The sequence below is a fragment of the Stegodyphus dumicola genome, chromosome 2, assembly GCF_044657685.1.
Source record: "Stegodyphus dumicola isolate Sdum_Otavi_A_Nest chromosome 2, ASM4465768v1".
Taxonomy (NCBI): domain Eukaryota; kingdom Metazoa; phylum Arthropoda; class Arachnida; order Araneae; family Eresidae; genus Stegodyphus; species Stegodyphus dumicola.
The window spans coordinates 201,401,065-201,414,200 of record NC_140769.1 but is presented as its reverse complement, the minus strand read 5'-3'; the positions used below and the strand labels follow the sequence as shown (position 1 = coordinate 201,414,200).

The 13,136-nt window shown below is 31.1% G+C and overlaps 1 protein-coding gene across 5 annotated transcripts in view; it reads left to right on the top strand.

The window, feature by feature from the left end:
- The window catches only part of LOC118187984 (calcium-activated chloride channel regulator 1-like), a 101,217-nt gene extending 89,043 nt beyond the window's left edge, over nucleotides 1-12,174 (top strand). For 4 of the 5 annotated variants that reach the window (XM_085811631.1, XM_085811632.1, XM_085811634.1 and 1 more), the window contains one exon: nucleotides 6,246-7,426. In XM_085811631.1, the coding sequence (XP_085667757.1) occupies nucleotides 6,246-7,234 (989 nt within the window). In that variant the 3' untranslated portion in view covers nucleotides 7,235-7,426. Of the gene's footprint in view, nucleotides 1-6,245; nucleotides 7,427-8,625 lie in introns of those variants that run through there. The other variant, XM_085811633.1, reaches the window with a different exon arrangement.
- The last annotated feature ends 962 nt before the right edge of the window (nucleotides 12,175-13,136 follow it).

Genomic DNA, 13,136 nt, shown 5'->3' with positions numbered 1-13,136 from the left:
GTTGTATCAGACCCTTGCTCTGTAATATTCTTAAAGTTAAATGTAATGTCCGTGTGTAACTTAAAACCTGTTAATAAATACTTGTTACACTATACAGCAGTGCTCCGCAACCTTTTCTCACCTGGGACGCACAAAAAATCTTTCTGGAATTTCGTGGCACACCAAAGAGTTCCGACTTATCAAGGAAGTGCCAAAAAAATTCAAATGCTGACACACTTATAATCACACACACAACTACACAACAGTGAAATATATAAAAACATTTAAAATAGACATTATTAAAGAAAAAAAAATGTCATTATGTATTAAATACATGATAAAAAATTGCAAAATTTCAAATACATGTATTTGATTGCGGTACACCTATATCCTACTCATGGCACACCGGTTGCGGAGCACTGCTATACAGGACTCTTCTATGACCCTATCTAAAATGACCCCTTCACAGTATACATATTTTAATTTTAAAAAACAAATTATGATTATTCATAGCTTTCATTCACAAAATTAGAACATGAAATCATGTAAGCTAAATGTTCCATTAAATAATCATAATAGTCGAAAATTAATTTATTAAAAATATTTCTTGAAAAATTTTATAATCATGAAAATTTGAATGTGTTTAAACAGCTGATCATATATATATGTCTCAGTAAACCTGTATTATAATCTGCTAGATTTAACTTCTTAAAATGCTACTTCTAAAATGAATATTTTAATACAATTTGTGAATTGATGTTACTGGTAGTTTGTCTATTTGAGCATAATATGCATAAAAAATCGAATTTAATATACTACATTGAAATAAGAAAAAAATGTGAATTTCTCTTACATGAAAATTATTCAGCTTTATTTGCAACGTATGAGATTCAGAAAATAAGTTACCATAAAATACTCTCATGCTATTGTTCTTAACTTCCTATATTGCACAAAATGTTGAGAAAAGAAATGTTTCTATTTCTTATTACAAAATTATGAAGCGCTTAAAATTAATTAACCTATTACCCTAAATTATGAATAATTAAAGCTTAAAATCTTCAGTTAGCTTATAACAGTTTTTACTTTTGAGACGTTATATGCATACAAATTCCTATACATTAATCATTACAGGTGAATAAATGTGTACATATATTTTTATATATGCTAATTCTAGTTCCAAGTCTCACATGCAAAGAATAAAGTAAATTTTAAAGTTAAATAATATGGATTAGCTCACTCATTTTTCATAATTATGCCGAAAATTTTTATGTATTTTATTTATTGATTAAATCTAAGTAGAAATCATTAACATAACTGCAGAGTTATAATAATTTCCATGAACAAAGTAATTTAAATATAAATGAAAACAAGCAATGCATGAAAAACCTTTTATTAGGAAATATATCTACATACATTGTATATAAATGGACAATATGACACTAAAAATATGGCAATAAAATGACATGACAAAAAAATGACATTAAAAATCTAAAACTTCAATTTTTATTTCTTGCTGACATGCTGCAGTTCTACCAAATAATTTGCTCACTTGTGTTATAAAAAATCAAAACAATAGTATGGATTTCTTTTCCACCTCATTTCTTCCTATTTGAATTTAAAATGTATGCAAAACTGAATTTAAATATTAAAATCAATAGTGTTGTGTAAATTTTACAAAATTAAAATAATTTTAAGAAGTGTTTACAAAAAGTACCATTCATGCATATAGTTTTTATTGTATTAGCAGTATGTAATAAATAAAACTACATTACAGCATTACACTCTAAAGCAAATATACAGATACCTTAAAAAAAAAGAGCAAACTAAAACTCCTTTTTATTACATCCTTCAATTTTTTACACATAAATCTAACTATAAGACTATAATGCTTAAGATATTTATATTAAGAAATAATTGTATATATGTTTTAAAAGTGAACTCACTTTTGGCAAAGGAGGTGCATCCATTGTTATGACTGTCCTCACTTAAAATGGCGAGCTTCAGAAACAACATGTTTGGGCATTCTGTCTCGACAGGAGGTCATTCTGTCTCTCAACTCACTCCCTTCACCATTGCCATAATTGCAGGTGGCGAAACATATTGTGTTACCAAGACAGTAAACCTGCGATGTTTAACGCAAAACGGAGCAAACACTGCTGCCACTCTGAGGGATTTAAGAGTGATCGAATATAAACGAATTGGTGAAGAGTAATTATTTTGTGAATCGCTTCATGATAGAGCAACTGCAAATGAAAATTTCAAAGTAATTGACAATTTTATGCCTGAGAATGATATTTCTTGGAATAAGTACATTACCATACGCAGTGACTGAGCTCGGGCTTTGACAGGAAAACATTCCGGTGTTATTTCTCAAATAAAGAAAGTCGCACCTATATACTCACTGCTCCGTTCATTGTGAAGCTTTAGTAGCCAAAACAATCCCCAAAAACCTGAAAATCGTTTTTGAATCAAGTTGTGAAAATTCTTAATTTTATTAAAAGCCAAGTTTAAAATTCAAGAATATTTAAGATTTTATGCCAAGAGATGAAATGCTTTTGTTGCATTCTGAAGTAAAGTGGTTATCCAGCGTGCGAAGTGTTAAATTGTCTTTTTGAAATTCGATCAGAAATTAAAATTTTCCTTTGTGATTCAAAATTAGAATTGCAACATTGTATACTTAGTGAATTATGGTTGGCATGTTTAGCATATTTTTAGAAAGTTAAATAAATTAAATTTAGGATTACAAGGAAAGTGTTATTTGTTTACCATTCGAGATAAAATAAATCTAAGGATAAACAATTCATGATAATAATTAAAGAATAGGATAATAAAATTTTAAGCTTTTTATCCCTTTTAGAAAGTTTTCTAATCGGAAATAATTTGAAAATAAAAGAATTAACATCTGATATTAAAAATTATTGCTTTTCTGTGATAAATAATTTCAATATGTATTTTCCCGAAGATTATAAAAAAGAAAATTGGATCAGAAACCCATTTTGTTCATATGAACCTGAAATTTTATCTCTTGAAGAAAAAGAACAAATGATAAAAATTTCCTGTGATTGAACTCTTAGCATGATTGACTCTTAGCAAATGATTGAACATTTCAAAAATAACTCACTTATTAAATTTTGGCTGAACTGAAAAAAAGAATTTAAAGGCATTTCAAATAAAGCTATTAAATTTTTATTGCCTTTTTCCACAACTTGTGTAAACAAGGATTTTCTTCCACGTTATATCTGAAAAATAAATACAGAACAAAACTGAAAGTGGATCCTAATTTATTGTTAAAACTAAGTGAAATAAGATCAGACATAAAGAAATTGATCTCCCTTAAATATGACCAAATTTCACACTAAATTTAAGAATTTAAGTATTATAACTTAAATTTTGATAATTAAAATGGTAACAATTTTTAATGTAATATCTTTTATGTGTGCATATTTGATGCAAATAGCCAATAGCTTGCTATCTATATATATGTATATAATATTAATAAAATAATAATATTTCTATTGAGAAATTGAAAAATAATCATTGTAAAATGTTGTGGTTGTACTGAAGTTTACCAATTTTTGTTTAGATGGTATGCGTTAGTCGAAAGGTTGAAAACCGCTGTCAACCCTCAGAACTTCACGAGCACTACATATATAATTTTATATTTGGCGAACCACTAATATGAATTAAAAAAACCCCTTAAATTAGACCTCAAAAACAACATATTAATATGTAAAAACAATATTCAATTTTCCAACACATGTAATTCCAACTTTCATTTGTTGATATAATTTTCGAAACATTTGGTGCTCAGCAGCATGCCTTTATGGAAATTCAGGCTATGCTCCTGATTATGAGTAACAATTAAAACACTATTAACATCTCACTGATACACATATTTTGTTCATGTTGAAAATTATATGAAAGTACAAAAAGCTTTACATTTCCATATCACTGAAAAGGAACTTCACGAAAAGCAAGAACAAACCCGTAAACGCAAAAGTGTTATATGCCACCAGTTTTTAATTATTGTAAATATAATAATCATCGCTTATTCAGCAATGGCGCCTTGGATCAACAGTTAGACAAAACAAAAACGGAACTTCCAGTGATGTAATTATAAACAAGAATGCAGATGGTTCTCATAAAAATCCATTAAGTTGCCTATTGACAAGGAGAAGAAACCAACGACTACACTAGCATATGTTTGTAATTCAAAATGATTGGATTGGATTATTCAATTATGGCAACGCACATGAGGGCTATCTGCCTAAACGGAGGAATGCCTTTGTGGAGGACTTTCTAAGGGAAACTGGCTCATATACATGTTACACATGGGGAAAACTATGAAAACGCCCATGCAGCCAGCCCATTCGCGGGATTCGAACTTCGGACCGAACTACCAGTGTTCAGCATCTTTATTGCTCAGTCGCTGGTGGACAAAAGGAAAGAGAATTTCAGTTTGCACTATTACAGTCAAAAGTCGTTAATCCGGACTCGTCGGGACTTCGGCGATTCCGGATTATAGATCATCAGTTTAAATCGCGTAAGATGGCATGCAGAAATTCTAAAATTAAAAATATGAAAACGTAATTTATGAAATAAAGAACAATTATGATCTAAAGGGTATCAAAATTTACAAAAAAAAAGCTTAATATTTATTTGTTTACTTTATTAAACATTTCTTTCAATGTAAGTTGTTTAAGTTGCTTCGTTTTATGTGATAATACTTTCTCTTTAATTCTATAAACAGACATAATTTTTTGTTCACTTACAAAGTTCCGCTGTTCAAGTCCCGTTAATTGCTGTGCCGAGAATACCGACTAACTTGTCAATCGAAATTTTTTCGTTTTCACTAACCTCTCTGTCACATTCTTCATGTCTTTATCCATTTTTTGCAGCAATTCCACTTTTTGTTTGATGGACATCGAAACATACTTTCGTTTTGTACGATCCTTTGGGAGCTCCAGAATCAAAAATTCTATTTGACATAATCGAAAGTTCAAGTTTACTTTTTTAGTATTGCTCTTACAGTCTGCAAAAAATAATAAGCCGGATCCAATTCGAAAATTAAGGTACAATGCAATCATCAACATTAACTGAAATAGATAATTAGATAATTTTAGCTTACACCGTCCGTTATACATAAAACGCGCACGTGAAAACGTATTCTGCGCTTGCGCACACGAAAATGCGCAGTCGTAAGAGGTCTTACGCGCACGCGTAAACGCCTATGCGCATGTGTCAACGCGGAGCATGCGCAGAAAGTTTTTAGCTTTGAGGCCCGGTTTATAGATCATTCCGAATTATGGGTGTCCGAATTAACGACTTTTGACTGTATTGATAACAGCAGCATATACATTGATGCAACTCTAACTTTCAAATGTCACTAGATACACCTGCAAAAATAGCTAAAAACTCACTAAATTCAGAAGGAGTTTCATTAAAATTTTAAAAAAAAGTATAATCCATATCCCATAATAGGTTTTGTTACTCGTCATTTTTTAAACTGAATCTTCATAATACAAATAATGTTCCAATTTTTTTCTGCGGACCAGCAAAAAGTTTTCACAGACCACCAGTTGACGACCGCTGCTCTAGAGTATTCTTTTTGTTAACCTCATGATAAGAATATTTTGCCCGTCTGACGTCCAGTGCCAGAAACGAATTCTGAAAGCAGTGTTTCAGAGACCGGGGATAGGAAAAGGTTGTTTTATTAAATCATTACATTTTTGAATGATAAAGCTACAATACACAATGCGTTAATGGATGAACTAGGAAAAGCTTCAATAAGTACGAGCAGGATATTCTGGCTCTGAAGAATCAGTCTTTTGCCAATCTGAGTTTTAAAAGGGGCAATTTTTCTATTGGTTAGTATGTATTTGTTTTGATTACTAGAAATTTGAACGTAATAGGCATCTGATTTTATTGACCACGTAAATGGTGGGTGGCGTATATCATGATTAAATATGCATAAAAAAGGAGACATCGACCTGTAAAAAATGATGTTTTTAAATGAGCTGGTATAACAATGTAAACCAAATTAGCTCCAAAAGCTAATTTTAAGTGTTACAAGTTAGTCATGCACATTTTTGGACGATCTGAAGAAATGAATTGCTTCTTAATAGTTAATAAATATAGGGATTTTCATTTATAAATTTCTACTAAAGTTTTTATTTCTGGTTAACCTGGGAAACATACAGCCATTGCATTAATACTTATATATTTTTTAAAGATTTTTCTTCTAAATTATAATTTCACCTTTACAGCATCGAAATATGAAATTAAGTATTCTACACACTGGGCAGAGCTCCTGGAACTCCCGTTCAAGAGCGAAGGAAATGTTTTAACATCTAACTCGGTCATACCTACAACTAGTGGATCTCCAGAAAACTTCAAATTTTACTTCCCAACAAATTCTCGAAATATGACATATTATGTAGCACTCAGAGCTATAGATGACAGCAATAACAATGGGCCTGTATCAAACATTGTTCAAATTTACCTCAAAGCTTCACAGACAAAAGTGACCGAAGTTGAAACTTCTACCACAGCAATAACGCAATCTCCAGAAGTCGTGGAAATTTCGACCAGTAATGAAACTTCCACTCCAGTGAATTCAACAGAAACAGCATTGAGCCTTGGGACAACTGCCAATTTTACAGATGATGATGATAACTCTACTGTTACGACAGATCAATCATTATGCGAAAACTGTCTCAGCAAAAATTTTGTAATTACGGTTACCACCGGTGCAGGTGGAAGCCTTTTACTTCTTATTATCGTCATTAATATAATTGTTTGCTGTTGCTGCATAAGAAACAAACATTCCAAACAGCCAGAAAGGTTGTCCAAAAAAGCATCTATGAGACATCCATATAATTTAAATGTTGTTTTCAAACGAGAATCGCAATCAAGTTTCCAGAGTGATGACGATTTTGGAGCTTCCGTAAGTAGGTTAGATGACCAAAACGTCTATTCCAGACCTCATGACAGCTCAAATTCAGCTACCAGATATTCATACCATACATCTAAAAGCCTTCAGAACAAAGAAAATAGCAACACATTAAACGATGAGTTGGGTTTCAGACTGGTGGCTGCAATGCCTCCATATGCAACTTCTTCACTATCACGATATGCAGCAAAATTAAAATCTAATCACAGAGATTCAGAAACTGAACCGAAATCCAGTTTAGCGCAACCTCAAGAACCTTTGACCATGATTAATGCCGAAGTTTACCCTCTTGGTGAGGTATGAAAGAAAAGAAAAATCATGAACTATACCAGAATTACGAATCATGTCTTCGCTTTTAATTGAAATGTTAGCTTTAAATTTTATTCAAAAAGCAAATCATGATTTTTTTATTGCTGAAAATTTTTATTTATCCATTAAATATTTTTGCTTGACCATTTCTGTATAATTTGTTTCATATTAAATTAAGAAATTACACTTTCTTTGTTTCTATTCAATTCAGGAAAAATGCACAACAGAATTCTAAAAGCAAAAATACATTATCATTACTTTAATTTTTACTTTTCCATTTTGCCAGCACAGGCGATAAAGTCGCCAAAAGTGGTACAAACGATGCCAAACGGAATATCTTCGCTGGTAACCTTTTATGCCTCATTTTCAAAACAAGTCGCATCCATTTCTTATAAGATTGATTGTTTCTTTCAATACTGGCATAGAATTTTTACCAGATAGTTCAATTTTATGCCCTAAGGCTATTCGCGGTAATTAAGTCAATTAGGATGCAATCACACCGCTCACCCAAAAATATAGAAAAGGTAAAGTCAAGGGTTAAATTCATCAATTCTAATGAGAATGCACTAGAGAAGTAAAGCACTGCTGTTTCACATAATTTCTAAGCATTCGTACGAATTGGAATAATTCTTGCATTTAAACTTCTATTCCATATTAAGATTTAACTTGAAATTAATGTAGATAATTACTGAGAGGGATTAGATTTTTGTAGCATGTGAGATGAGATCACTTGGGGTGACGTAATACGAACCGGCGAATCAGGATATTGTACCATAAAAGCATAATATATTCTTAAATTAATGTCTTTTTACAAAAATTTTTAACCGATATTAAAATGTTTATGCCTTCAAAATAAAAAAATTTTAGAACTAACATTTTCTATGTGTATACTGTGTGTTGTCGCCAATAAAGTCTGCTTTGCGAGATTTGCGCCAGCGAAATGGGAAAGTACCCTTTAATTATTAACTTTTACTTCATATTAGTAAAATCAATACTTGAATACAAATGTCATGTAGTGATGTTTATGATAATAACCAAAACAGATTCAGAAAAGAAATATCTGAAAGTTATACAATAAGAATTATGAAAAGGATTATAATGTTGAAGTCATAATATCTTTGCTACTGATCATAAAGGTGATTAATAACCATTTCTAAAATAACAAAAATAATTATTTATACAATTAAATTCTCAGTATTTCTGTATCAATACATTGTCCACAGATTTAATACCAAAATAAAAAGTTCATGTTTATGAAAGAGTGTTAAAAGGTATTCTTAGCGTAAAGTCTTTTCAATAAACAACTTATATTAAAAAAAAATGTATGTGTTTATCTAGTTTTTTCAAATAAATAAGACACAATTTTCCATTTTTTCCCCCAATAGCTGCAGGATATGATGTATACATCACAGAAGATTGGAAAGATCTTCAAGATTCAATGCTTACAAAAATACTGCCACAGAAATTGCGAGACGCTGAAGCTCTTAAACCACAAGATGCAGGAGAGAAGGAACAAAGAAAATTTACTTTAGAAAAGAAACCAGAACCCGTTTTATACTATATAGCAGTCAGAGGTATAGATAATATTGGTAATAAAGCTAAATTATCTAACGTAATCCAAGTTTTTATACGGAAACTGGAAGATGCTACAAGTATCGACACTGTTGAAAACAACACCAAAAACTCCACAGACAGTCCAACAGAAAGTACATTAAAATCTCATTTATCGATGGATGATTTCCGCTTTTACATACTTGCTGCAGCACTCAGTGCAGTCATCTTAATTGTCATTTTGATAAACATTTTAATCTGGGTATTTTGTTTAAAAAAATATAAGGCTAAATGTGCCACAGATAGAGCAGCCAAAGATGCATCTGAAAATAAAGAAATACCACCATGCCACAGTACAGAGAATAGCATTCTAAATAGCAATTACGGAAAACAGCATGGGTATGTGAACAGGGCAATGATTCAGTCTACTTCTGGAACAGATGAACAAAACAGAGAACTAGAGCACATCAGCATAGGTAATCCATCAGTTTTGTATGGAAAAGTGAACAAAAAAGAGAAAACTAAAAATCTAACAAAAAGTAGATCTCAAGAGCATGAATTTGAAACGAGAAAATCTTTACACATACACCAAAATGAAGAAGATGATTTAGGTCTTGTGTGAAAGTCATGTAAAGATAACATTTTAATTTATTTCTTAATAGATACACACCATCATTCACATTGTTCTCTGTCAGTTCAAAAGATAGAAACCAGTCTACCTACTTAGCCAAAAGATAAGCATCAGCTGCAGAAATTTTATTGATAACCATTTTATAATGAGTTGGATAAATAAAATATATTTACTAAAGCAGTGATCTCAACCTTTTTAAAAATGCTGCCCTCTTAGTCACAAGTAAAGGTCTGACGTACCTCTAAGATGAAATTTCCTCAAATAAAAAGTTTTTTTAAATTTTAACCTCTTGGTTAATTACATAGCTTGTCTTTAATCAGTTAAAAACGCATTTTTTAAATGTAAGTATCTTGAATTCGGCAAAGCTGTATCAAGAATTCTTTAATTTTATCTTAAAATCACTCTCTTTAAAGAAGAGTGAAATGGTCCAGAAAAGCATTCTTCTTTTTTTTCTGCGATTTGTTTGAAGCTTTCATACCAAGTTTGGTCTAGTATACTATATTATTGTTTTATGATCATCAGGAAGAGAACAATTTTCTCCCTTTTCTGCTGAAAGATGCTTCATAAAGATGACTGAACAGTCAGCAGTTTGAGGAAATTCATTAAATCTTTGAAACCAAAAATCTATTACGGATGTTTTCGTAAAATTTCATTTGAAAATTATAATTTCTCTCTTTTCTTGGAAAAATGTGCATTAGAAATAAAATTTCCTAGTTTTCAATTAAATCTAGACAGTTCAGTGAATCTCAGTTTTCCAAAGACGGAACAAGAAAAAGACAGACTTCTACCCCACTTACTCCAGAGTTGACAGTATCTTCTAACTTTTAACGCACTGAAGATAGAATCAATATTGAAATAATATAGAAAAGTAACCTTGGATTGGACATCAATATTAAAATTTTATAAAGAAAAGCAATCTTAGATTGGCACAGGTTTTGAATAAAAACTCTTATCAATTCGAGGGCGATCTGGCATAAATCTTTCTTCTTGAAGAGAAAAGTAAAAATTCCACTCTCCGGAAGAAAAGCTTTTTTTAAAAAAAATTACATTATCCTTGAGAGATATGGCCCCACCAGAGACCAAGTGTTTAAGACCACTGAATAATGGGAGCTCGACTCTTCTACCCTAGGAGTCTGCTATTTAATTTTCATGGTTTTCTTCATGTGTAATGTGGATATGAGACAAGTTTCTCTTAGAAATTCCTCCATGAAAGCATCCTTCCACTTAGCTCTTGTGTGCTTTGCCATATTCGAATAATCTAGCAACTTGAGCAATACACATGCAACTGTTTGAGTACCACTAGCTTAAAATTTTCTTTATGTTTACCCATATACTCATGTTTGAAAAATTGCAACACAATGTTGGAAATCATTAGATCAGAAAGATATTTACACAGCATATTACTAGTACAAATAAACAATTAAAGTTTCAGACCAATACTACAACACTACTGGTATTTTTCTAAGCTTCATTAACAAATATAATAGCTTCTATACTTTGTGGCAACAACTATAAGAGACTTTGGATAAGTCATATGTCCATGGTGTACTATTGGCAGGTTGATTCAATATGAATACAAAAATCACTGTTATTAACTGCTGAAGAAGAATGATGTGCTGATCGCCAGGTGACCATAACAACACATGTTCATCCTAATAGTTAAGCCTAGAAAGAAGCTATAGCCACTGTGCTGCAAAGACGACTTTGAAATTTTAGGCAACATATAATGGGCGGTGTCGTGTTGGAATATGCTTTACAGGCGTATATGATTACACTGGAAGACAGCATGCAGCAATATCTTTTAATGCCTATGTGGCTATAATTTTATTCCAAGTTACAATAGACTCATCAGAAAACAATGACCTATAACAAATACATATAAGCCACTGTCTGTGGTTATGTGTCACCGTCCATTGTAGCCTAATTCATCGATGGTTTCACATTCATGGTAATCATTCGCAAAAGGATGCTTGCATACTTTTATGTAGCAGATGCTATCGAATTATGAAAGCAGACATTGATATGACATTGAAGTTGATATTGAATGATAAAGCAGATATTGATACTGTAGCAATGTTCTAATGTTAAGTGTACTTCCAAAATTTCAATTATTTCGTTTTTCTTCAGACCATTTCTTTCATGCTTGTATCATCGTTAGGTGTTGTAATCAGAATGAACAATAATGTTGCGGTATAAAGACTTCCTCAGAAAAATGCAAACAGTCATTTATGTTATCCTTTCCAGAACTCTGCAGTTTTTAATGTGATGGCTTTTGACATTGATGAGTTACACTCCTACAGGACATTTACTAATTCATTGCCTAATCACTCCTACAGGACATTTATCAATTCAATGTTACATCTTCACCCAACTTTTCAAAGATATGCTGCGAAGCCCAGGCATGATACCTATTCATTTTCTGTTATTAACCATCTGCACATCAGACTCTGCATCACATTTCTTGTAAACTCGTATTCTGCTAATGCTTTAATGATGATGCATTTTTCATAAATATGGATGTATATATATATTTGTAGATCAAGCACTGTGCATCCATAGTTTTGAAACGTTCCGTAAGGTATTTATCCAGTTGTTTACTCTCACCATTATTAAGAATTTATGTATTTTTCCCCTTTCAGTTCATAAAAAGTCTTAACATTTTATATACTCAAGATAGTTTCATTATGTTTATATATTTACTGCATAAATATATACACCAGATGAAGTTAATAAAAATATAAATGCCCTCTGATGATACTATTTGTAACTATTACCCCCTCCACTGAAAGAAATTTCCATCATTTCATTATATCTGCCCCAACATTTAATGATTTTCTGACTACTCGTTTCACATGTAAGCAGCTTTCAAACAGGCTTCTTTAATTATGAATAATCTGTATATAGTATTTTAAAAATTGTTATAATTATTTTAATATTTCTTACCTCCAAATTTTATTTTTTAACCAACACTTAGTAACACATTTCATAAGAATTTTGCAGAACTAAATATACAAATTATTATAGGACATGGGCACTTAGCTGCTCTGGTTGTCGCTTTCATTAATGTGCATGTGCAATTTAACCATACTAGTCTATTTGGTTTCAGATAGCAATTTTTTGCTATATTTTGTGCTTTAATATTTTATGCTCAAATATAAAAAATATAGTAAAAACAAACAAAAATGATTATCACAAACAAAACAGGGCTATTTTTGGTTAGATTGCACATGTGCATTTGATGAAAATGTAGTACACTGCATATGGGCTAATATGTGTAAACAAAAGAATTCACTAAGTAGCACTGGAATTAACAACAAATAAGATAGGCTATTCTAGCAGTCAATTAAACTTTTAATTTTTCAATTAATTGTATTTGTATTTAATTTTTTTATTATTGTACTTTTTGTAAAACTCTTTTTATAATTAATAACATACTTTACATACAAAATTTAAAATTAACCTTTTCCCATGGGCTATAGAGACCAATTTTTTAAGTAACAAAGCCATTTAGTCAGTTATTCAATCAGAAAGGAGCAGAAAAATGAACCAATAGGTTCTGCCATTTCTTGCTTTGCATTAAGTAGCAAATTTCAAATTTCCATAACAAACAAAATTCCTTTCAGCCTTATTTAAAGAAGTGAATATATGGGATATATATATCCTACCTATAGCTATGCCACTGCATATCACTTCTTATTAAAAAAATATTCAGTA